General features: G+C 34.8%; 1 protein-coding gene across 1 annotated transcript; it reads left to right on the top strand.

The window, feature by feature from the left end:
- The first annotated feature begins 20,279 nt into the window (after positions 1-20,279).
- LOC149846846 (putative 3-beta-hydroxysteroid-Delta(8),Delta(7)-isomerase) lies at positions 20,280-26,215 on the top strand. The gene is made up of 4 exons (XM_089996607.1): positions 20,280-20,513; positions 22,987-23,133; positions 23,239-23,347; positions 25,839-26,215. The coding sequence occupies exons 1-4, from the start codon at positions 20,366-20,368 to the stop codon at positions 26,092-26,094; spliced, it is 660 nt and encodes a 219-aa protein (XP_089852733.1). The 5' UTR covers positions 20,280-20,365; the 3' UTR covers positions 26,095-26,215.
- Positions 26,216-27,503: the final 1,288 nt, after the last annotated feature.

Genomic DNA, 27,503 nt, shown 5'->3' on the forward strand with positions numbered 1-27,503 from the left:
TATTATGTTATGAACAATTTGTGTTAATTGAATAGTCTTTAATGTTAACAACATGCCTCTATACAGTTGGTGTCAATTGAATACCTTGGTGTATGCTGACCAGTTAATAGAATTGTATACCTTGGGACATTCTGATTATTATACCCCATTTTCTAGCATACCCTGTTATCCTCTGTAGTTGAACTGTATTGCAACAGTATGGCCTGCTTTCGCCATACTGATTTTTATTGTACCATTATGAGTTTCTTTCACAGCTCCGATTTTCTTGAAACTGTAGGAATTGACTTCACTTGATTAAATTAACATTGACTATTGTATTTTGTATTAGGTTACACCAGATTGTTCACTTTTCCTTAGGAATATTTGATATAGCTTCTCTTGAATGTCTTGTACCATTAATATGATTGCAAAGTTTGGTTGGTGGGGGTGCATACATGATGTAAATGCGTGCAGCCCTGACATATAAATTTCTAGATCCGGTTTATGTGCTTGTGTGTGGATGATAACTCATGCTATAAATGAAAGATTTCATGTATCTACATGATGAGACATGTTTAATTACCATGCATAATTATTCTCATATACTTATGAAACTATGGATAAATGCATGTATGTTAAGTGATTACATGAAAGCACTTACACATGAATGGTCACACATGCCTATGACTGTGGAAGCTTGAATGAAGGTGCATTTGTAATTATGTTGGTATTATTGCATACATTGCAAGTTATGATTTTTGCATACGATGCATCGATGGCCTAAATGGACCATCATCGGCCTGGAGAGCCGTGGGTTTGGTTTTCTTTTACTTATGTTTTAACTGCATCACTTAAACCACATAAGATGGTTTGGTACATTACTACACTGTTCTAGTGGTTTATACGGGCTGGAGTCCCAAACGGGTCCCTGCAAGGGAGGATGCGGGGTTTTCACCTTACTTTGCATATGGAGTCCCAAACGGGTCCCGGCAAATTTTAGATAAAATCACAATGAAAACTTACCTAAACACTACTACTAAAAACGTTTTTATCCTAACCCACACAAATGAACCTGGACTCTAGAATGAACCTACCTACTTCAAATCAAACTTACCAAATACTCTAACCTTCAGCTGGACCTCTAATGGCAGACGTCCAGCTTGGGGAAGAAGACCTATCTTACACACTAAATAAAACGACTTTTACCTAAACTAAGAAAACAACAATCAAGATTTTTTTTTTCTTTTTCTTTTAAACAAATGATAGACGAATTGGAAATCAACCTAATTATCACTTGAATACCATGTAACAAGGCTAGGACACGACATACTGAGATTGCAACAAACAACAAAGTATTAACTAAACCGAAATGAAGACAAATCACTAAACATTAACACGACACACTATAGACGATTGTCTCAATGTGACACAAAATTTAAACACGAACAAAACCTAACGGAAATCAACTAATTTAGACTCTAAATTACTGGAACACCAATTAATTAACCCACTATGCTGCAACAAAATTTCAGACAACCGAAAATACAAAACGTCAAAATATGCTAAAAGGAATCTAGCTGATTTTTGGGTTTTGGCTAACACGAAAAAGGCAAACAAAATCCAACGACACACCTAGATCTACATTAGACTTTTAAACACATTTTACTGCTAAGAAAACACAGAAAATAGAAATGGACAAAAAAGATAAAATCAACTAGAAGAGATCTAGCCGGTTTTCACGTTTTGGACTAAAACGATTGGAAAATAAGAATCTAACACCTAACTAGGACACAACACACATTCAAAACCAGGAAATACAAGAAAATGACAGTGGTTTGCTGTCAAATAAATAGAAAAACAGAAAATGGCTGAGGATAGGGAATCAACTAGGTGGACACAATTCTATCTAGAAGAAGGGAGAAAAGGGCAAGACCAACCTCAAGGGCGATCCGACGACTATGGGGATGGAAAGAGCGGATTCAACCGTTGAAAATACGTCTCATCATCTTCGTTGATGCTGGAATATCACAATGAAGCTCTCCTTTGCAGCTGCACCACGTTTGAAGTCCACCGAGGATGAAGGAGGAACCGATTCTCGATCGGGTGGCGTAGAATATCGGATGGAGGTAGAGCCGAGCGTTCTTGTTGGAGTAGACGACACTCCACGCAAGAAAAAGTGTCTTCAACCTCTGCTACACCTGCAAAATACAGCAAACATGGTGAATATCCAACAAGGATGAGAAGAAATAAGTGATAGATATGAAAAAGACACGAAAGAATGCTTGAATCTCAAGCAAAACTCCGATCTTCAATGGGAATGGCGTGGAACGAGTGGGGAAGAAGGTGGCTGGAGCAAGACTCAACTTAGGGGGCATGAATTCCAAGGAAAAAATGTTTTAGGGTTTTTGAAAACATATATTTATACTTTTGGCACTTTTCAGAAAAGGGTTTATAATGAAAATTATTGCTCTGCGCCCCTTTTGGAGGGGGTTTTATGAAAACCTTTTCTAAATGGGTATGGGATCACGTGTGGGTTGGAATACAAGGTCTTAAACATTGATCCAAGGTCCAAAACAGCCTATTTGGGTCGGATATGTGTTCGATCCACCTTGAAATCCGTGCCCGAACACTAAAATAGCCATAACTCTCTCAATTTAACTCTGATTCTTATGAAATTCGAACCATGACCCCTTGATGTTAAAATGCATCCAATCATGGGTTCTAAACCTTAAATTCATCTAAAAATGCATGCATATATTCATAACATGATGTGCATTTCATGCATCATCATCCTCCTATAAGTTAGATATGCGTTTGACAAAAATGTCCTCCCGTAAATAGCTTTGCACATTTCTGTGAGTCCAGGTTCCAGCCTGTTTTTTAGCTTATGTTGCAACACATTTCCGCCTTCTCATTCCTGCATTATGTTACAAAACATTTTCGGGTTCGTTCTTACCTCGTGGAGATAACTATAAATCGATCGACTGGTTCGATCATTGGTGGGCGTCATAGTGGATTTGTCAACCATCTCGTTTTACAGTCTTCTCTTCTTTTTCATTTTCATTAGGCAATATAAAAAAAAACAATGACGCACAAACATTCGAACAAGTGCCATTAAGGCATCGTGAGTACCTTTCTAGGTCATCATGCTATTGTTGAAGAACGTATATCGTCATGAGTGCCATTAAGGAGTTGTTTTGTTATTGCAGCTGGATGTTGGCTTTTCGACAGTTGAAAAATTAAAGATATTTGTAGGATGTTGGGACATGTTGACAAGAATGCTTGGTTATAGATGTCCGGTACCATCCATTCACTCAGTATATGCAATGTATCACAAATCGCGGTTGTAGTAACATATTACTGATTTGTGAGATATTGTTTTGTTTGTTAATATTGATTTCTAAGCTATTATGCTGAATTGCCGTATCGATTTGTAATATATTATGTGATATGTATATTGATTTGTAAGATATTATGTGTTTTCTAGTGTTGATTTGTAAGATATTTGTAGTATGATTTTAAAACATACGCGTGCGGAATTTATATTGTTGCGCGCTTGCGGTGGTGATTTGTGTATTCAAATCGCTGTTCATTTAGCATTTTTCATTGAAATTGTTTCACAGTGTCGTAGATATAATTAAATCACTGTTATATAAATCGCTATCGTCAACACACATCTACGATAAATCGTTTCTTTTATTCTCATGGTAAATAACTACTCGATGCATAGTATAAGCAAATAACAAATCACTGTTACTTTTATATTGTGATTCATTCAATCGTTTCTTTGACTTGCTTAACAAATCAATATCCGTTGTTATATGCATCTTGAATAAATTGTAGTAAACATATGCGCTGGTTAACGCCAATTGATATCTTGCTTAAGACAGTGGTGAGCTTATCATCTGGTTGCAGTGAAGATGATATATCTCAATCATTGAAAAGTTATGGAAAAGTGAACATCTGTACTAATGACGCACCTGAAGAAGTGATCGATTGTATTAACATGATCGATCGTTGTAATATGTATCCTTCACATGTGTAAATTGTTGTCTCATCTAACCTAAAGAGCTACAGTTTTGATACCATTGGTAAATACCATAGGTAAATCACCGTTGTTCAGTACTTATACCATTAGTAAAAATCATTGTCTCATGTAGCCTTCACATGTAAAAAGTTATTTTGTGAATAAACTGTATTAAAAGTAAAAATCGTTGTCTCATCTAGCCTTCACATATAAAATTTGTTATACATATACTATAGTTGAATAGTTGTAAAAAAAGTTATTCTGTGAATAAACTGTAATAAAAGTACAAATCATTGTCTCATCTAGCCTTCACATATAAAAATCGTTATACATATAGTGTAGTTGAATCGTTGTGCAAAAGGTTATTTTGTGAATAAACTATATTAAAAGTAAAAATTGTTGTCTCATCTAGCCTTCATATATACAAATCATTGTACATATACTATATTTTAATCATTGCGCAAAAAGTTGTTTTATAAATAAACTGTATTAAAACTAAAAATCGTTGTCACATCTAGCCTTCATATATTCAAATAGTTGTATATATATTGTATTTGAATCGTTATACCATATAGTGTCCTATAGCGATTTATACAATGATGTTTATGTCGAAGACAACGATTTGCCTTTGCTATAAATCATTTTATGGCCAAACTGTTGGTCATGATGTATTGTAACTAAATACTCATATTGTTTGTAAATTAATATGATTGTAAATCACGTCGATTTGTATTTATGAAGTTACCGTGACAATGATATATCTTTGTGAATGATATCGATATGTAATATCACAATTTACTCATATCGATTTGCGACTATTACTAAAATATTATTTTAGTATAAAACTTAAATCAGTATCAAGTTGTAAATCAAATTATATTTATGAAGTTACCTAGATTTGTATTTTACTAAGTCTAAACATTGTGTCAATCTGTAAATCGATTTGTATTTTCTTAGTAGGATCCAATTTGTTCTATAAATAGATCTAAAATACTTTTTACATTAGAGAAGATCTATTTGGGTCTTAAATGAATCCAAATCTCTTATAGGTCCGATCCAAACCCTGATCTGAGTCTAAACTCTTTTCTTATCCATTTGGGTCAATCCAAATACTCTGCAAAGATCTCATAATTTTTTCAATTAAATATTAAATAACTTGAATAAATGTTGAAATATTATCGATAATGAATTTGCTAATTAGTCAACCTATAAGTTTTCAGAAAAAAGCTTCTAATGAATTAACTATAATAATTCACAAAAATGTTTTTTAATTCATTTCAAAATTCTAAAAAATTTGTGGACTTTATACAAATTTTCTCTTTTATGCGAACTTCCTTTTCAAATATCTAAATATGTGAATTTGTGTTGTTTATGTACTCTACTAAGTCTAAACATCAAGTCGATTTGTTTATTGTTTTTCTTTTCTACCTTTTATGAATCAGTCATTGTATAAATTGCAATAAAAAATATTGTTCACATAGACAAAGCTCGTAAAAGAAAATTATGATAGGACAAATATTATTATAGTATGAAACTTAAATCGATGTGGTTGTAAGTCGATTTGTATTTCACTACAAGAAAAATGCGTATTAGCAACAGACGCTATCTGTCGCTAATCCGTCGCAAAATCCATCCCTAACGTGTTTAGCAAAGGATTAGTGATGGCTTAGCGACAGATAGCGTCTTTCGCATAATCCTAGTTGCTAAACTGCGACAGAATTTATCTATCGCTAATTAGCGATGAATTAGCGGCAGATCATGTCCGTCTCTAAATAGAGACTGATTTGGTTATGCGACGAAATTTAATCCGTCGCTGAGCTGTGACGAGGGATACATATCTGTCGGAAACCATAGACTGATTTAAATTGTGACGGATTAGCGACGGATAATATCCGTCACTAATTTAAAAAAAAAATTAAAATATTTTTTTTTTGAAATATGAAACTCGAGAAAAATTTCTCGTTATACAATTCATATAACCTGCTTATAAAAAACAAAGTACACATAAAAAATATATATACAGGTGAAACAAATTTAACATAAGTTCTAAGTTAAACAACTTTAACAACCAAATACAATCCTTGCTAAGTTATAATTAGTTACACGTATGTCAAACAAATTAAACACATGAATCTAATCCTCGCCAAGATTTGGGGCATCATCCTCTTCATTTTCTCGATCTGCCCCTCTCTCCATGCCTCCATCAGCTTCTCTACGATGATCATCTCCAGCATCCTACAAGAGAACCAAAATGTTAGTATTTATAAATAAAATATAATGAAATAAATTATATGCAATGCATCGAATCTAATGCAACAAAGTAAATGGCTGAATGACACATAGACTAGCAATAAACTTAAGGACATTAACATAATTCAAATATGTGTTCTAAAACTGGAAATTTTTTTTATAGTGATTCAATCATGTAGATATGTGTTCTAAGGTTGTCAAAGAATGTCACAGTGATTCACGCATGCATATATGGTTTATAAGGCTATCAAATAAATGTGTTATGTACCACAATCATGCATATATGTGTTATAAGGTAGTAAAAAAACTTTCACAGTGATGAAATCATGCTAATATCATGTACTCCTCTAGGATTGTAGATAAACCCAAATCAAAATGGATATGGGTTCCAAAGTCTAACAAAAAGGGACCCGATTGGGTACCAAAAAGAATTTTTACTTGATCTATTGCAGGCACTGAAAAAGAAGAACAAATGAATATTAGACAATGGATGTTCAAAGCATATGACAGGACATCCAGATCTTTTTGTTGTTCTTCATCATAAAGAAGGAGGAACTGTCACCTTTGGAGATAACAACAAAGGTTTAATAATTGGGATTGACAATATTGGTAACATCGATAAACCTCTTATTAAAGACGCTCTCCTTGTTAAAGGTTTAAAACATAACCTCTTAAGTATCCGTCAAATGTGTGACATAGGATATAATGTTAGTTTCAAACATGATACATGCCTCATAAGAGACACAAACGAAAATATTAATTTGAAAGGTATAAGAAAAAATAATGTATATGAATTACACCTAGAAAATATTATTGAACATTGTCTTATAGCAAATAATGACTCTCAAAATTTATGGCATATGAGAATGGGACATGTTAATTCTAAATATATTTCTAAACTGACTAAAAATAATTTGGTACGTGGGTTACCTAAAATTTCATTTAAAAAGGACTATTTTTGTGATGCTTGTCAATTAGAAAAATTGTCAAAATCTTCTTTCAAATCAAAGAATATTGTGTCAAGTAAAAGACCCTTAGAGCTTCTCCACATGGATCTTTTTGGTCCTTCTAGGGTAGCTAGTCTTAATCATAATAAATATGTTTTTGTTATTGTTGATGATTACTCAAGATTCACTTGGGTAATATTTTTGAAAAACAAAAGTGATACATTTTGTGAATTCGAAATTTTATGTAAAAAATTACAAAATAAAAAATCCTCTACAATTGTTAAATTTCATAGTGACCATGGGGGAGAATTTGATAATGATCTTTTTGTAAATTTTTGTAACTTGCATGGTATCTCACATAACTTTGCTTTTTCTAGAGCTGCACCTCAAAATGGTGTAGTAAAAAGAAAGAATAGAACCCTTCAAGAATCTACCAGAACTATGCTTCAACATAACAACCTTGCTAAATATTTTTGGGCTGAAGCTGTTAATACTGCATGCTATATTTCAAATAGAGTACTTATTAGACCTCTCTTGAATAAAACTCCCTATAAATTATTCTATGACAGAACACCAAGAGTAGACTACTTTAAAGTCTTTGGGTGCAAATGCTTTATCCTGAATACAAAAGACAGCCTTGATAAATTTGATGCTAAATCTGTTGAAGGCATATTCCTAGGATATTCAAGTCATAGTAAAGCATATAGAGTTTTTAATAAGAGTACTAATACAATTGAAGAATCTATGCATGTCAGTTTCTATGAATCTGTTGATCAATCTGTTTATAAGTAGACTAACGATGATGATCTTGAAAGTACATATTTTCTTTTAGACAACAAAGCTAAATCTAATGAAGATGACCATCAAAGAACATTTGCCGAAATCAGAGATCATCCTCAAAAGCAGATTTTGGGAGACCTGACCAAGGGGGTTCAAACAAGAGCTCAGTTGGAACATATTGCAAATATGACTTTCATTTCTCAACTTGAACCTAAAAAGATTGATGAAGCCATCATAGACGAGTTTTGGATGCTAGCAATGACCGAAGAACTTAACTAGTTTCAAAGAAATGATGTGTGGGATCTTGTACCTAAACCAAAAGATCATCAAATCATTGGGACAAGCTGGATCTTCAGAAACAAGCTGGATGAATCAGGTAATGTTATAAGAAACATGGCAAGGCTTGTGGCTCAAGGATACAATCAGGAGGAAGGTTTTGACTTTGATGAAACATTTGCTCATGTTGCTAGACTTGAATCCATAAGAATGTTTTTGGCATATGCAAGCTATATGGATTTTAAACTATATCAAATGGATGTTAAAAGTGCTTTTCTAAATGGTTTTTATAAATGAAGAAGTTTATGTAAAACAACCTCCAGGTTTTGAAAATGAACAATTTCTTGATCACGTTTTTAAACTAAAATGTGTTTTATATGGATTAAAACAAGCACCTCGTGCTTGGTACGATAGACTTAAAACTTTTTTATTAAAAACCAGATTTTCTGTAGGCAAAGCAGACTCAACTTTATTTGTAAAAATAGTGAATGATCATACCTTAATCGTTCAAATATATGTGGACGATATCATCTTTGGATCTACTAACAATGGTCTTTGTGAAGACTTTTCTAAGTCCATGCAGAAAGAATTTGAAATGAGTATGATGGGAGAACTCACTTACTTTCTTGGACTGCATATTAAGCAAACCAAGGATGGAGTCTTCATCAATCAGTCTAAATATGTTCATGAACTTCTGAAGAGGTTCAACATGAACTCAACTGCGTCAAAGAATACACCTATGAGCACAACCACTGTATTGGACAAAGATGAAGATGGTAAGATTGTGGATACAAAATTATTCAGAGGTATGATAGGATCACTACTATATTTAACTGCTAGTCGTCCAGATATCATGTTCAGTGTGTGCTTGTGTGTTAGATTTCAATCAAATCCAAAAAAATCACATCTTAAAGCTATAAAAAAAATAATGAGATATCTAAAAGGAATCGTTGATTTGGGTTATTTTATTCAAAATCATCTATATTTGATTTAATCTCATACAATGATGCTGATTTTGCTGGTAGTAAATCTGATAGAAAAAGTACAACTGGAACATGTCATATGCTAGGGCACTCACTAGTTTCATGGTTCAGTAAGAAACAAAATTGTGTATCATTATCAACTACTGAAGCTGAATATATTGTTGCAAGCCTAGCATGTACTCAAGTTATCTGGATGAAACAAACATTAAAAGATTTTGGTTTAAAATTTGAAAATACAACTATTTTATGTGACAATACAAGTGCAATTAATTTATCTAAAAATCTTATTCTTCATTCATGTACAAAGCACATACAAATTCGACATCTTTTGGTGTTCTCTTTTTCTCTCTCTCTCTCAAACACTTTACTTTATGTCTCATCATTTGTTTTACCATTCTTTTCAAATCCTTCTCCTCACATTATTCAAAGACATAATGTCAAGTACATTGTCTCCTTCCAATTTTCGTATACTCATATATGTTATAAAAATAAAAACACATTCATCATGACATTCTTTATGTCATTCATGTCTTTCAAAAATGACATCTTTCAAGTACACATTACATGATTACCTCTTTTTTATCCCCTTTCACGCCTACCCATAAAATCTATTTATATTAAATAAGTTATCATCTTTTCATATCATTCAACTCTCTTAAATTATTTTTGTCCTTTTCTCAACACCTCTCTTACGAAAATGAAACCTATTTCATTCATGTTTCTTCACATTGACCAATGTCTTGTATTTTAAAATACCTAATTGTTAGCTGTCTTATTAGGCCATTATTGAACTCTTTGCACTTTGCTCACATTATCTCTTTTATACATTCAAATAATCTTTAATTCAAATCACCTTTTTCACGCCATTGTCTTGAACATGGCATTTTTTAAAACATCGTGCTATATATATATATATATATTTCTTTGTCCTTTCTTTCTATCTTGTTTGTCCTTATCAATCACACATAAAAGGCTTGTTCCAAATAGCACACTATTCTCAAACCATGCCTTCTCTCTCAATTCAATGGACTCTCCTATATAGAGTTTCCTTTATGATGAAAAGTAATGTTCGAAACTATGTTTTTCTTTCACACACAAGAATTCAAACCACTCTTTATGTGTCATATCTAACATGACATGATAAATCCTTATGTCCATATCCACACACTCTTCCAAAGAGTGACTTGATCACTCATTCACGAGTCCCTTAAAATATACAATTCACTCTTCATAAATAGACATTCACGAATAATGGACCCAGCTAAATTCCAAATCTTATTCATATCAATTGTCATTCACAAAACATCAAGTTGTTATTAAAATATACATCATCCTTCTATTTAATAAACTGATGCATTCATCACGTACACATCACACATTCGAAAGTTTCTATCCCCTTACATCATCTCCAAGGTTATTCCTTATTTTCTTAGTTACTCTCCATGGTATCCTCTTCCAAATCCTTCTCTGATGACTCCAACATAATTGAATCTTCTGAACTTCGATACTCTGATCTCATCCAACATTACAACTTCGTAAGTTCTCTCCCAATTCAATCTGGAAGGTTAATCTCCTTTGATCTCGAAACTTCTCTCCAAGACTTTGTTCATATTTCAGGATCATCAAACACTGCTTCATATTATCCCACTCTCATTAAGCTATTTTATACCAACCTGTCGGTAAATCATGACCAAACTGCTATCACCACCATGGTTCATGGAAAAATCATTTCCTTTGACACTCACTCCTTAGGATGAATTCTGAATATCCCTTCATATGGCATTGACATACCCAACATAGTACCCATTGATCGTACTGTGTTTAAGAAAATCCTTCACTCGACTAGGTCTACTCACTTCCCTTGGCACACCTGTAATCTAAAACCACATGCCAAACTTCTCACTCAAATCCTATCCCATAATGTCTTTCCTAAGTAACCCTCCAAAGGATTCATACCAAACGAGATATCGCTCCTACTATATGCTATTTTTTTGTCATTTCTCATCAACTGGTCATCCTTTATCTTTCAAAATATGTTAAACTTTCGAGTCTTCCGTCTCCTTCCTTTTGGCTGTTTCATCACTTCAATTCTTCAACACTTTAATGTACCCCTCCAAAATGACATCATATCCTACTCTACCACCGTCTTTAACGAGTTTGTTTTCTTGCAAGAAGGATCACAACTGCAACAACCTCGATCCAACTCAAACATCCCAAATTGATATCTTCTCTATACTCACAGATGTCCAAACAACACAAGATCTTCTCTTGGAGAATCAAGCATCATTACAGGCAGCCTTTCAGTCCTTCAAGACTGAACAAAGAGTCCTTCTCAAGAAACTACGCTCTTCGTCCTCCTCAGACTGAATCTTTATTCATTCGTCTGTAATATTTAACTTACATACTCTGATCCCTCCATTTTGTCAATGACAAATGGGGAGAAAAACCTACCTCTCCTATTGTAGGAGAAAAATGATTTCCTGAACTTAAACTTTTCATTAATTATGTTTTTTAATACTATCTTCCTATGCATTTTTTATGTATGATATCATATTTAAATTATCATTATACATATGGCTTATTGACAGGGGGGAGCATATATTGTCATCATAAAAAAGGGGGAGAATGTTGAGAAACTATGTTTTGATGAGATATGATAAATATATGATATGCTTTCATGAGATATGATAAATATGATATGCTTTCATATTTGAAACTGGATATGTTACATTATGACTGAATATGATTTACTATGTATTTAACGTGTATTTGATGCAAAGTTATTTCACTTAAGAAGAGTGAAGACAACTTGATCAAGTGCAACTATGTGATGCAACCATATTTCTCTAAAGAAAAAGCTTGATGGGCCATACATCCACAAAGACTATCCATGAAGATCGGCTACTTCAAGATGAAGTTTTTTTTCTTCTTTAGAGTCATATGTAACGGAACCTTCAGAAGCATGCATATTTCATATTAGACTATATACTTTGAAATCATACAAGCCATTCATTTACAAATAGTCAAGCTTTCATAAAAAGATACATTATGCATATTGTAGTAATTTAAAAATACTTTTTTGAAACAAATCATTGTACTTCCTACAAGCATTTATGAAAAAGACAACTTGAAAAGATATAAAAGCTCATGATTTCAAAAGCATTTATGAAAGAAAAAGACAAAATGCATTGGTTCATAATACACAATCGTTCATTTTGAATTGATGATTTGAGAAAATAAATATTATTTTATACACAACTACTTATTGTTGAACAAGACAGTTAATTTATGATATGACCATTTATTTATTTTAATTTAAGCATTAAATATAATCTCAAAAACACTCATTCAAAAAGTGACGACTTATATTCAAAGTCATCATTCTTTTAGTAAGCATTAAGTGGTACTTCAAAAGCATTTACTCAAGAAATGACCATTTGTAAAATAAAGTACTTAACAAGCATTTATTGTACTTACATTCATTTAAATAAAGAAGTGACGATTTGTAATAAAATAATTAATGTACTACAAATCATTTAATTGAGTAAAGACAAATTACAATATAAATTACAACAACGTATAGTGTACCTCAAATATTTTAAATTTATAAATGACGACTTGAATAAAGTATCATTATCAATTTATTACTTAACAATTCTTTAATCTATGAAATGACGATTCTTTTAAAGACAACATATAGTACACATATCATTTCATACCTTTTCTCATAAAAAGTTGTTTTGAGATGACCTGACACCTCACATCACAAAAGGACAATTATTTAAAAAAGCAACTACTATTTTCTTAAGATCTATATATATACAAACAAAATAACATTTTCAGAGAGTGAACTTTCAAAAGAGAAAAACTCCTACTCGACACACTGAAAAAAAGCTTAGAAAAAGAAAAAGAAAAGAAAGAGAAAAATACAAGAAAAGCGCTCTGACAAAAAGAATCAAGTGTGTGAAGAAAAAGAAAAAGAACATTCTGTTCTCCTGAAACATTAGTCTGCCTATTTTAAAAAAGGAGAGAACATTCTGAGAATCTTCATACGTGCATTCATACTCTGCATTTCATTCTGAAGGTTCTATAGGAAAGTATTTTAACTTTTTGTTTACTGTTGTATCCATTCTCTTTTGAGAGAAGTAGACCTCTGTGAAAGAGGGTGTTTCCCTTCTCTTTTGAGAGAAGTAGACCTCTGTGAAAGAGGGTGTTTCCCTTCTCTGTTGAGAGAAGTAGACCTCTGCGGAAGAGGGTGTTTCCTTTCTCTGTTGAGAGAAGTAGACCTCTGAGGAAGAGGGTATTGTACTATTTATCCTGTAATACATATTTTATAATGAAAGGCTCAAGTGTTTTACTTGGGGACTGGATGTAGGTCAGTAACTTGGCCGAACCAGTATAAATTATGTGTTTATTGTGTTGTGCCTTATTGCTTTATTATTTATTTTATCAATCTGCATCGTATTTCACTATTCACCCCCCCCCCTTCTAGTGAAATTTCAAACATAGATGGCTTGACTTAGATACTCCATCCCTTTATAGTTACAATACATCATGACCAATGATTTGACTTAGATACAATACATGACCATCATCATCGAAGTTTACACATAAGATGCCATCATCATCATCTTGAAAAAAACATAGATGTTTTCATCCTCGAAGTATATATTAGCATTCCACCTGACATGCGGTTTGTAAGAATGGATCCAATGGTCAAGCACATATCAGCATCATGACCAAGGCAACAAAGTGGTATCAAATGTGGCATATTTGTCATGAAGTATATCAAAGTAGATAGAATAGATCTATCGTCGGTTATCAGCATCACCCCCCGTCTATCATGCACAGGTAGACGAAACAAAGAAGAACAAAAATTTTAAAAATTGAGCGCAAAGTATAATAAACAAATAAATTACATTGCGCATAAATTAAAAACATCATTTCATTTGCAAATCGCTATAGAAAATAGAGTATCGAGATAAGATCTTAATAATACAAATTGTTTCATGGCCAAACTATTGGTCATGATGTATTGTAACTAAATACTCATATTATTTGTAAATGAATGTGGTTATAAATCACGTCAATTTGTATTTATGAAGTTACGCGACAACGATATGGTCTTTGTTTGTCTTTGTGAACGATATTGATATGTAATATTGCGATTTACTCATATCGATTTGCAACTGTTACTAAAATATTATTTTAATATAAAACGTAAATCAATATCAAGTTGTAAATCGATTTGTATTTATGAAGTTACCTCGATTTGTACTTTTCTAAGTCTAAACATCGTATCGATTTATTTATTGTTTTTCTTTTTTGCCTTTTATGAATCGGTCATTGTGTAAATCGCAATAGGACATATCGTTCACAAAGACAAAGCTCGTAAAGGCAAATCATGATAGAATAATTAAATGGATTTGATGAGATGGGATGTATTCGATTGAATTGATAGGTTTAGGTGGGAGAGTGATTGAATTGGGTTAGTTGTGAGACCCATTTAGCTCTCATCAAATCCAAACTCAATCTAAACTATATATATATATATATACACACATTGTTAATTAAATTTATTTGGGTATCAAATGAATCCAAATTCTATTTATTTAAGTAGGATCCATTTAGAATTTAGATAGATCCAAAACTTATTATATTCTAGTGAAATTCACAGTACACTAAAAAGATTTATTTAGATCATAAGTAAATCCAAATCTTGTTTTCTTAAGTAGGATCTATTTGGGTCTCGAATTGAATTTAGATCCAAACAAATTCATTTTACCTTCATGAGATCCATTTAGGTCTCAAATAGATTCAAAGGCCTTATTTACTTATTGAAATTCAATTGAATTTCCAAATGGGTCCAAATGTTAATTTACATAATGGGATCTAATTGAGTCTTCAAGTAGATTCAATCTCTTATTTTCTTAGTAGGATTCAATTTGGTCTCTAAATAGATCTAAAATATTTTTTACATTAGAAGAGATCTATTTGGGTCTTAAATGAATCCAAATCTCTTATAGGTCCGGTCCAAACCCTGATCTGAGTCTAAACTATTTTCATATACATGATGGTCATGTATTGTATCTGAGCCAAACCATTGGTCATGATGTATTGTAACTAAATACTCATATTTTTGTAAATGAATGTGGTCGTAAATCACGTTGATTTATTGTTATAAAGTTACCGCGACAACGATATGTATTTGTTTGTCTTTATGAACAAAATCAATTTGTATTTATGAAGTTACCTCGATTTATATCATTGAAGTTACCTCAATTTATATCGTTGAAGTTACCTTAATTTATACTTTACTAAGTCTAAACATCATGCCAATTTGTTTATTATTTTTCTTTTTCGCCTTTTATGAATCAATCATTGTGTAAACCGCGATAGAACATATCGTTCACATAGACAAAGCTCGTAAAGGCAAATCATGATAGAATAATCAAATGGATTTGATGAGATGGGATGTATTCGATTGAATTGATAGGTTTAGGTGGGAGAGTGATTGAATTGGGTTAGTTGTGAGACCCATTTAGCTCTCATCAAATCCAAACTCAATCTAAACTATATATATATATACACACATTGTTAATTAAATTTATTTGGGTATCAAATGAATCCAAATTCTATTTATTTAAGTAGGATCCATTTAGAATTTAGATAGATCCAAAACTTATTATATTCTAGTGAAATTCACAGTACACTAAAAAGATTTATTTAGATCATAAGTAAATCCAAATCTTGTTTTCTTAAGTAGGATCTATTTGGGTCTCGAATTGAATTTAGATCCAAACAAATTCATTTTACCTTCATGAGATCCATTTAGGTCTCAAATAGATTCAAAGGCCTTATTTACTTATTGAAATTCAATTGAATTTTCAAATGGGTCCAAATGTTAATTTACATAATGGGATCTAATTGAGTCTTCAAGTAGATTCAATCCTCTAAATAGATCTAAAATATTTTTTACATTAGAAGAGATCTATTTGGGTCTTAAATGAATCCAAATCTCTTATAGGTCCGGTCCAAACCCTGATCTGAGTCTAAACTATTTTCATATACATGATGGTCATGTATTGTATCTAAGCCAAACCATTGGTCATGATGTACTGTAACTAAATACTCATATTTTTTTAAATGAATGTGGTCGTAAATCACGTTGATTTATTGTTATAAAGTTACCGCGACAACGATATGTATTTGTTTGTCTTTATGAACAAAATCAATTTGTATTTATGAAGTTACCTCGATTTATATCGTTGAAGTTACCTCGATTTATATCGTTGAAGTTACCTTAATTTATACTTTACTAAGTCTAAACATCATGCCAATTTGTTTATTATTTTTCTTTTTCGCCTTTTATGAATCAATCATTGTGTAAACCGCGATAGAACATATCGTTCACATAGACAAAGCTCGTAAATGCAAATCATGATAGGACAAATCATTTCTGCTTTATATCCATGGCTGTAAAGATCGTGATAGAACACTTCTTTTATAAAAAACAAATCACAATCTCTTATAAAAAGAATTATATAATTATAGAATGTTACGTTACAACAAAGAATTATAAATGGTTGCAAGCAATCGATATCAAGCAAATCATGATAGCACATAGTCTTCATACGTACAAATCGTTTCAGCCTTTTATCACTGTGTAAATCGCAATAAGAAGACAACTCGTAAAAGCAAATCATAATTTTTACAGTACACGATGCTAAATACTTCTTCGATGTTTATTTATGAAGGCCGAACATTATAACAATTTGTTCAGTGACACTTGTGTGTTACACTTATTAAAAAAAAATATACAATTATAGAGTGTCACATTACAAAAAAGATTTATAGAATTACAAAAAAAAAATATTGAATTACAATAAATAATTATTGGGATACAAAAAATCACATAATGTTTATTCAGTGGCACTTGATGACTCAGATAGACTATGACATACAAATCGTGGAGGGGAAACACCCAGAAAGTAGATGCAGCCGATGGTGACAATGATGCTCCTACTGTGCAGACGATGACAAAGGGTGCACCAGCGACAACAGACAACGATAAATGGTGCGTCATCAAAGGGAGCTCCTGTTACAGCAGATGGTGCATCGTTTACTGCTTAGGGCAAAAATGAAACATTTGGACTTTGAAGAGTTAAGATCATCCTCCCTTTTCTGGATGAAAGATATTTTTGTCCTTTTCTCAAACCGTCGTTTCATGGCGAGAATGACAAAAAAAGGGTACTGAAGTCTTTGCAACCATATCGGACTCTGACACTAAGTGATGCCGACACACACGGGGATACGAGCCCCATGTGCTTATATACGTGGTGCTCATTCAGACCCCCGAACACGCACCTGCATCGCCGGGGGTTGAAGGGGGAGACATATAACCTGCTTCGACGTTTCTTGCCATTGTGACCTGTTTGTATGGATGGTCTGTGTTCTGCTCATTATAAAAGAGGAGCTTTCCTCTTAAAAACTTAAACTTTGAAGATTTTTTTGCTCATAAGGGCGTGATTCTGGCCGAGCTCAACCCATGCCCAAGCCCAAGCCCAGCTTGATATACTATCGGGTCAAACCCAACCAAACTCTTTTCGGGCTAGGTCCTCAAAATGAGGCCCCAAATCTCGTGATCAGTCATGTGAGACTAAGTGGGTGCAACTACATATGAACAAAAATGGGTTCAGAGCTGATTAGGTGAGATGTTAAAACAAATTTTTTTTTTTTGTGATCCTTGTTTTTTGTTTTTTTGACGAAGAAAACTGGGGTTAGGCAAATCCTGTCATACGACTCATACCATTGGGTTTCAAACTTGCAATGTTCTACCACAAAGTCACGTGCACTAACTGCTGCTACCAAACAAGCGGAGGCCCTGTTTGATGTGATCCCTGGCATTTGTGCAATGGTAGGACCACTAAAAGTGAGAAGCAGATCAGGTCATTTTGAACATGAGCGTTTTTGCTCATGCCAACATCGTGGCCGTCTATTTGCATTTTGGATGAATGCCACGTGGTTTTGTTGACATTTGAGCTTTTTAAAATGCAAATCGGATGGCCGCAAAAACGCTCATGTTCAAAATACTGAAGGCTAATGACATGGTTACACAAAGACTGAAGGCTAGCGATGATATGATTTTAAAATACAAAAAGTAAAAAAAAATTGATATTTTGACTCCAAAGAGGTCTCGGGTGCTGTGTATGTAGGGGTGTCGACGGGTTGGGAACCCTGTAGGGTCCAGGTGATAAATAAGAAGAACTGATTAAGACTTGAGTTTGGACCCGAAAGTCCTATTAATGCATGGATCTGGGTATAGTTTGTGAAATTTTATACTAGACACAGGCTCGACCAGAGTTCTGATTAAGACCCAAAATTTTTTAATATAAAAATGATAAAAAAATATTATTTACCTGGTCTGGTTCATGTAGTTCTTATTGGATCTGGGTATGATTTGTCTTATGGTAGGTCCGATTAGACTTGGATCCAGACCCGATACCATACCCCAAAATTGGAGCCAAGTGGGTCCGAACCAAACCTGACCCAGACCAAACCCTATAGGGTCCAGGTATGGTGACAAATAAGAAGACCCGATTAAGATCAGGTTTGAAGGTCTACATGGACCCGGGTATAGTTTGTGAAATTTTATACCAAACCGGGGCCCCGAGCGATTAAGACCTGGAAATTTTCAATGTAAAAATGATAAAAAATATTATTTTACCAGGTATGATCCGGGTCTGATTCATGTAGTTCTTATTGGGTATGAGTATGGTTTCTCTTATATTAGAGCCGATTAGACCCGAGTCTGGACCCCATACCATACCCAAAAATCTGGTCCAAGTCTGGTTCCACTTGGGTCCCAACCAAACCCGACCTATTGACACCCCTACCCTACCATTTTGGATGCATGTTGGTGACAGGAGCAAATACGCTTGGACGCACTGACAAGGACACCAATAAGTATGAATTTTAATATTGTTAATATTATTTTAGTAAAATGTATTTTCATTATTAAAATATCAGAAATAAATTTTTATTGATGAACAAATTTTGTGTTCTCGTGACTTATTCCTAAAAAAAAATTGAATTTGCAAGTCACTTGCATCACGTGTCCTCGTATCCACGTATTGCAACTGCAAATACTATTGGATATGGTGATAAATTAGGTGATAAATGGGGGTGTCAACGGGTCGTCTTTACCTGGACCCGACCTGAAGCAAACTCTATAGGGTCTGGGTATGTTGATAAATAAGGACCCAATTAAGACCCGGATCCAAACTCAAAGGTCCAATTAATATATGGATTCGGGTATAGTTTGTAAAAATTTATACCAGACCCAGACCTGACCCGAGTTCCGATTAAGATCCGTAATTTTCAATGTAAAAATAACAAAAAACAGTATTTTACGGGGTATGGGCTGGGTTTGGTTCATGTAGTTCTTATCAGGTCCGGGTATGGTTTCTCTTATGGTGGGTCTGATTAGACCCGAGTCTGGATTCCATACCCGAAAATCGGGGCCAGGTCTGGTCCATTGGGTCCGAACCAAACCCGACCTGTTGACACCCTTACCATTGGAGGCAACCCTTGCCTAGGGGTGCAAATGGGTTGGATTCTGGCTGGATCCGAATCTGAATTTGAATCTGAAATGCAAACAGTAGATCTGAATTCAGATCCAGATTTGAATTAGATCCGATGAGATAAGATTGAATCTGAATCCGAAATACAAGTGATAATACTGTATCTAAAAAGAAACAAAGAAAAACAATAACGTAAAATATGAAAACAGACCGGATTTTACTTTCGATCAGTTTCAAGTCCAAATTAAAATACTAATACGAATCCGACCGAATCCAAAAGCGATCCGATTAAAGAAATCCGAATCCGACTCCAATTCACATTCAGATTTTACTTGAAAGAATCCAGATTCGAAAATAATATTGGGATTGAAATCGGATATCCAACCATATTCGATCCGTTTGCAGCCTGGCATGAAAAGGAAACATATGAAAAGGATCCAGATCTGGCCGTCTCGTCTTCGCTCTGTGTTCATTGTGTGTGTGTGTGTGTGTGTGTGAGAGAGAGAGAGAGAGAGAGAGAGAGAGAGAGAGACGCAAAGAATGGCGGAGTTGGTACCACACCATCCCTACGTTCCACGGGATTTGCATCTCCCGGGCTACGTCGACGTGGTACTCTCCCAATCGTCCATCGTTGGAATCTACGTCGCCGCTTCGCTCCTCGTGTTGTTCCTCGTCTGGTTCATCTCCGGTACCTCCCCTTCTACTTCCATGGTTCCTCTTCCGCTCTTGATTCTCTGTTTCCCTTTTGAGAGCCTGCGAAATAAATAGAATATGAAAGTTTTAGTGTAAATTTAGTCCCGTTTGGATAGAAATCCATAAATTTATGTTAAGTTTTCTGCTCTTTGAGCTTTTAAGACTTTAATTTCTTAATTGGTGGAAAATGTAGTGTTTTGGGTCCACTTCAAAAATCCAGAAAAATGCACCAATTTAATTTTTTCCCAGTTTGGCAATTTAAGAGGAGCCTCAAATAATAGCATCCCGCAAACTATGTTTCTAAAACGCATTTCATCAAACAGTTGGTGTGAACATAAATCCCTAGATCTTGCGTACATATCCAGGATTGCATTCCAAATTGTCGCGTGGGAGCTCAAACCAACAACATTTGCACAAATCGGCAGCGTAGTAGCCACTGCAATCTCGTTAGGCACCCCACCCGCCTTATCAAAGCACCTATTCTGTGAATACCCACTGAAGGACGAGTTTCATGGCATGATATCTCTGAGGCTTTTCGTCGGCATTGTGGCCATTTCACCAACACCATCAATTCATCTATCTATCACGGTGTTCCCACAAATGTATCGGAAGAAAAACCCAACTTTATGATAGCACCATAGATCTTCCTACTCTTGTCAAAATCACGAACTTTGGCATGCGCCTTGAGGAGGAAGGGAAACCCGTGATCATCGGGCTCCAGACTGGCACAAACCATTCGGTTGTAGAATTTCGAAATCAAGGGCGTGACCGGCAGAGCTGGTATGAGTTCGAACAATTGTGCGGTAGAAGAAGACGTTCTGAGTAGGTGAGGCATCGGGCCGAAAAAAGGGGTGAGGGTGACCCCGCCTTTTGGGATAAAATTTTTCCAGAAAAATTTCGAGTTTTTGTAATTCCAGCAACTAGTTGAAATTATTGTTTTCATGGTTTTTTAGGTTATCCGAATTTTATTTATCACATTGTAATAACCAAACACCAGCAATTAAAAGTTCTAGAATTTTAATTTTCTATTTTCTTGTGTATCCGGATAATTTGGTCTGTCCAAACAGGCCCTAAGAAACGGCTTCCTTTGCGATTGATTCAGAGGGAAAATCTATTTTCGGTACAAAACCTGTGGAATTTGATGGTGTTAAATATTCATCTCGCTTCTGTTAATTGTTCAGAATCTATTGCTCTTTTTCTTATTTGATCCATGTGTGGTCATTAGATAATCACTTAACTAATCTATTTGTTGAGATGAGTTGATTTTGTTCTCAATGTTGATTGTTTCAGAACTATCCGAATTCTTTGAGTTTTATTTGTTTGTGTATATAGTTTTTCACTGACCAGCTATGTCACATGGGTGTGGGTGCAGGTGCGACGGGTGCGGCACAATTTTAAAATTTTTGGACACGGGGACTCGGCAAAAAAAAAAAATAAAATATATATATATATATAATTTTATTTTATTTTTAAAATGCCACAGTGACTGTGCACAGTCACACAGTCACAGACTGTGCACAGTCTGTGACTGTGCACACTGCACAGACTGTGTATAGTCACAGTCTGTCACAGCACTGTGCCTCTTTTTATATATATATTTTTAAATAAAAAATATAAAAAATTGGTTTTTAGGGACATTTTTGAACTCGGTCAAAGTTGACCGAGTCTAAAATGTGGACGGACTTGGTCTGGACTCGTTGACCAAGTCCGACTCGGCGTTGACCGAGTCCGGGCCGAGTCCGAAGCTGCACCCGAGTCCGCACCCGTGTCGGGGCGTGTCGACTCGGGTGGGGCACCTCCTTAGCCGAGTCCGTGTGACATAGCTGACCAGGCTAGTGATATGAGTAGTTCTTCTTCTTCTTTCATGGCGCCCAAAAATTTCTGAAAGGTCCTTGGATTTCCCTGCTGAGTGCCTGTTCATTTTCTTTTCTGTGTGTTGCTTTCTTATTTGAATAACTTAAAGAATCATACTTATTCACAGAATTTAGAAGATTACAAAGTCACCTTTTCTGAACTTTGGATCTTGAAGCTTGGTCATTCAACTTTGATTGTTTAAAAGTTGAAATCTACCTTGTTCTGCTTGGTAATTTTCTATCTGTTCATTTGAGATGAGGAATAAAGCATTGCTGATTGCAACTATGGTTGTGGTTTGTGTTTATTATGAACAGAAGATTCTAGTAATAAGTTTTATGCAATGTTAATCTTGATGTCTTTGCATGTCTCTTTGCTGCTGTAGGGATAAATTTTAGTGTTTAATTAATATTTTGTTGGTTCACCAATCAAACTGAATTCTTTATCTGTTTCAGCTTCAAACAGATGGTTTCACTGCCATTAAAATTTGTAACATCGATGTGTTCATAGTTATACACATGAAAATATTTTTTGTTGGGTTTTTCCCCCTCTGTTGGGGAAGGGGTTGGTGTTGGGTTTTCAATGCATTTGGAGCTCAGTGATTTCTTTTGTGTCAGGTTACTGTTCTAAGATTTCAAAGATTGATAGGGTGCTCATGTGCTGGTGGGCGTTTACGGGCCTGACACATATCATTCTAGAGGGATACTTTGCTTTTTCTCCAGAGTTCTATAAGAAGGATACTCCTTTTTATTTGTCTGAAGTTTGTAAGTTTCATGGCTTTCCCTTTTTCTTTGCGTGATGTTTGGTGGTGAAGAGTGAAATTGACTGAAACATCTCTGCTATCTAACTATGATAAAACCTAATTTTAGGGAAAGAATACAGCAAAGGAGACTCAAGATATGCCGCTAGAGATGCAGCAATTGTTGCTGTGGAAGGAATCACTGCTGTATTAGAGGGTCCAGCCAGCCTTCTTGCAGTGTAAGATCAAACTTCAAGCTATGTTTGCAGCTGTAGGCTGGCAATCTCTACACATGATAATTGGTTGCATCTTTTCATTTTATTAACACATGCGAAAGGTGGCATTGATAGCTTATGTTGTGCTTATCCTATAAAGTAAAAACTATCTTGAATTCCCTAAAGTCTGGCAAGCTTCCCCAAGAGTAAGGGGTAGCTGCTTACTCCTATCCGTGCGTACCAGGCTTCTGAAAGTTTTTTTCATGGTTTTCTCAAATCTGACTGTACAAATGTGTTCTACATGCTTGATTTTATAGGAATGGACACTTGGATTGTCTGATTCTGACACATGGGTGGGTTTTTATAAGTTTTGAAAAAATCGGTGGTACAATTTTCATGAATATTCAAGCTGGAAAATAATTTACATTTGTTCATTGAAAAAACAAAATCCAAACTTCGGGGTCATTTTTCTAGCAAATCGACAATGCCAAACGCATCTGCTGGGTCAAATTTACGAAGAACACCCTGAAAACCCTCGTTCGCTCATGGTAGGCTCCTAACTTTGGTAAGTATCTACTCCCCACTCCTCTGGTAGTTGATTTTACTTGCACATATCTTTTGATTTAGCTATCTTTCTATGATTTTCAATAAATGCACATTATATATGCATTTTGTTAGTAAGTAATTCAAGTGATAGTGGTCTGACATTCGTTAATTGACATCTTTGATGTTGGTGTAATTGGATGGTTTATACTTGTTTTCCTCTTCTTTCTTCCACCCCAACCCCCAATCTCCACTCACTGTTTTGCTTTGACTGTATGTGTCAGAACATTCCAACACATCCAAATTTGATTGCCCCAACCCCAATCTCCACCCTCCTTCCCCAATCCCTTCAATATGGGACCATTCTTCCCGTGGAATGATATTAGGCATAGTTGGCAAACTCGTGACTCGGATCGGGATGGCCTGACCCTTGACTTGCGAGTCAACGGGTTGACTCAGTAACTTAGGCGAGTTAGGACATGAATTTTTTAGTGTTAAGATATGGCAAAAATCAAACTCCAAACTTATAATCATTAAATTTAGCACATGACATCAATTACTAAGCTATATAAATATTCAACTATATATGATTGTTGATATTATGATTTAAAAATAGATGATTCTTTATAAAAATGATCATTTTATAAGAATTATGCATTAAAATCACGAAATGTATGAAAAAAGACACATAAGTGGCATGTGGATTGGTGGTCTTGAATCGGTGACCCAGTTGGGGTCCGATTCGGGTTGACTCGGGCGATTCCCAAGTCAACTCGCCGGGCTTGCCAACTATGATATTAGGTGGGTATATTTACCATTTCAGTGGTCCATTAAATGTCCTCCATTTCGCTTCATGTTTTCACACCAGCCCAAGCCACCCTCTCTCTTTCTCTCTCTCTCTCTCTGGTATAAAACAATTATATATCTATATAATATTTATGGTTTTTTTAACTTGCTGAGAATTTCCTGAAAAATTTCCCGAAAAACTCATTTTTTGAAAATATCTTGAGATATTCCTTTGCCGAGAATATCCTGGGAACAAAATTTGTGACTATAAGGATTCTAATAAAATGTAAATTATAATTTTAAGTGAAAATTTTAATCCCGAGTAAGTATAAAATTAAAGATAAGAATGATCATGCACACAACATTCATTAGAAGAATAGTTTTGCATCTTTTGAGGCAGTTTCTAAGATGGCGACCAAGAAATTTTCTTAGTTTATGAGATTGGCAGAATGAAAAGAATTCGAAGCAGCACAAGCATTCAGGCCTATGTAGGAAGTACATGAAGCAAAATATGATACTTATGCTTTACATTGTAGCATCACGTTCATGAAAGCAATCCACATATGAAATAGTTATTATGGAGAATATAGAAATATTGGATAACAAGTGTTATGCTACAATTACGTGGCAACTTCTGTCTCTTCTGCATGTGGTATATACATGGTTTATTGTTGGTCCTTGAGATGGTTGCTTTTTCCTTGTCTGATAAAGAGGTGATCTTACTGTTGATTAATGAATTTTGCGTCAATCTTAAGTTTCTTTTTTATCCGGATCTATATAGCTTTTATGTAAATTTTGTTACTGGCTATTGGCAACTTGATCTAAACTATTCATAAACAAAATCCAAGAACTGAAGAATCTAGAAAATTTATCACATCAAGTTTTCCATGTCCTGTTCCAAACTAAGGCAAGGATTACTGTCTGCTATTGATCAATGTTTTTGGAATAGAATCAAGTCGGCCTGAATCTGCCAGTTCGAATTGAATTGCCCCCTTATCGATTTTTTTAGAAAGACCCATTCAAGCCAATTTGATCTGATTTGATTCAAATCGATTTGGGATTTTTTTGGAAAATTGATTTGGTTCAAGAACCAATTCTGACGACTTGCTATTAGAGTCTGTTGAACTCTGTGGATCAGTTAATTGAACTCTGTGGATCAGTTAACGTGATTCTGTTGAACTCACAGGTATGCTATCGCAACAAAAAAATCATACAGTTACATACTTCAGTTTGCCGTCTGTCTGGGGCAGTTGTACGGTGATATTGTCTATTTCATTACTGCATTTCTCGGCGGCGACAATTTTGCTTCTAGTTCATTTTACTACTGGGCATACTATGTGTTTGCGAACAGCTGTTGGCTTGTGATACCCACACTTATTGCTATCAGGGCCTGGTGGAAAATAACTGCTGTACCTGTTCAGAGAAAGAGCAAAAGAATTTGATGTGGTAGAATCCCTTCCCAAGAATGTCAAAATTCTTCAATTTGTTGTTTTTGAACTTTTGACTATTTATCCATTGTTGAACTTTCAATGAATGTGCTAATCTAGGAATTTGTGAGTCTCACTGATTGGTGGTGCCTCTTGGCTTTGTTATTTTTTTTATTATCTAACCTGGTATTGTTTATTTAACCCATTTTTCTTAAAAATAGAAGGGAAGAATTTTTTTTAGCAGTTTGATGTTGGTGTGGTACTCGGACTCAAAAATAACCATGAAATTGCTAGGGAATAGTCTGTGCTTTGCAGAAAGTGTGTGCACGACTAGATTCCATCTAATTTTAATTGATCCAAAGCGAGATTTACCTGGTTTGGTTACAAAGTTTCTGTTTCCACATTGTTAAACATATCATTAGATGGAGGAGAGCCAGTTAAGGGAATGTTTAACAAAATGGATTTGCAAGCGGAAGGCAGTGACGTTTTTGCGACTATGTCATGCACACTCATGGAGGTAAGGATGTGGACTGTTCGGATTCGAAACAGAGGTGGCCAATACCAGATCCTACTAATTGGATGTTGGCTAAACCGATTCAAATTCAGATTGGGATCTGGATGGTGAAAAGCTCATGTCATATCAATATTTTTACATGTAATCTGGATATTTGTTGGATTTGGTAGCAAAAGGTTAAAACCATATTTGCATCCGATTATTATTGGATATCATTTTGGCTTACCAAATCCTACTAAATGGAATCAGAATCGGTTGGATTTCGAATAAAATCTCATCCATTGACATCCCTACATGGAGGCATGGTCAAGGATGCGAGCATACAGGACATTAGATACTCTTTACAGTTTCCAAACATCATAATGGAGAAGGCCCATTTGGCTAAACATTGTGACAAAGGAGGCGGTTTCCTTGACAGATAATGGAATCCATTATGGTAGGCAGGTGGCAAGCTTGAATCCTAAACATAAGTTGTGGCCATTGGTGCAAGGTCGGAAGCAGCAAGAGGCCTCTCTAATTAGATGAATGTTCCACCTCTCATTAGCATTCCAATAGTCCCTAAGAGAGTAATCTGAATTCTTTGAGGCTTGCAGGAAGGATGCAATGTATTGTGAAGCTGATGTTTACCTGACCAGGCATCGAAGGAGAAGCTAGTCTTGTCACCACCTTGTAAGTCAGAAAGGATTGCCTGCTTGAAAATGAATGGAATATGGAATCCCATGACTGAATTTTTGAAGCTATTCGATCTTTCATTGTACGCCAGATGCATTCTTTACAACTCTCTTTAAACAGATAGTCCCAATTCTGATTGTTGGATCAGCAGCGGAACAACCCCATGAATGCGAAGACCGGATACAAAACCCTCATGCTCCGCATTGGCCATCATTGTTGAGAGACCTTCACAGGCTTT

The sequence above is a fragment of the Nuphar pumila genome, chromosome 2 (genome assembly GCF_984573655.1).
Source record: "Nuphar pumila chromosome 2, dmNupPumi1.hap1.1, whole genome shotgun sequence".
In the NCBI taxonomy this organism is placed as follows: domain Eukaryota; kingdom Viridiplantae; phylum Streptophyta; class Magnoliopsida; order Nymphaeales; family Nymphaeaceae; genus Nuphar; species Nuphar pumila.

Excerpts from the sequence above, each read along its gene's own strand:
- LOC149846846 (XM_089996607.1), top strand. The coding sequence starts at position 20,366 with ATGGCGGAGTTGGTACCACACCATCCCTACGTTCCACGGGATTTGCAT. Across the intron at positions 20,514-22,986 it reads CCTCGTCTGGTTCATCTCCG|GTTACTGTTCTAAGATTTCA; the intron begins GTACCTCCCCTT and ends CTTTTGTGTCAG. Across the intron at positions 23,348-25,838 it reads CCAGCCAGCCTTCTTGCAGT|GTATGCTATCGCAACAAAAA; the intron begins GTAAGATCAAAC and ends TTGAACTCACAG.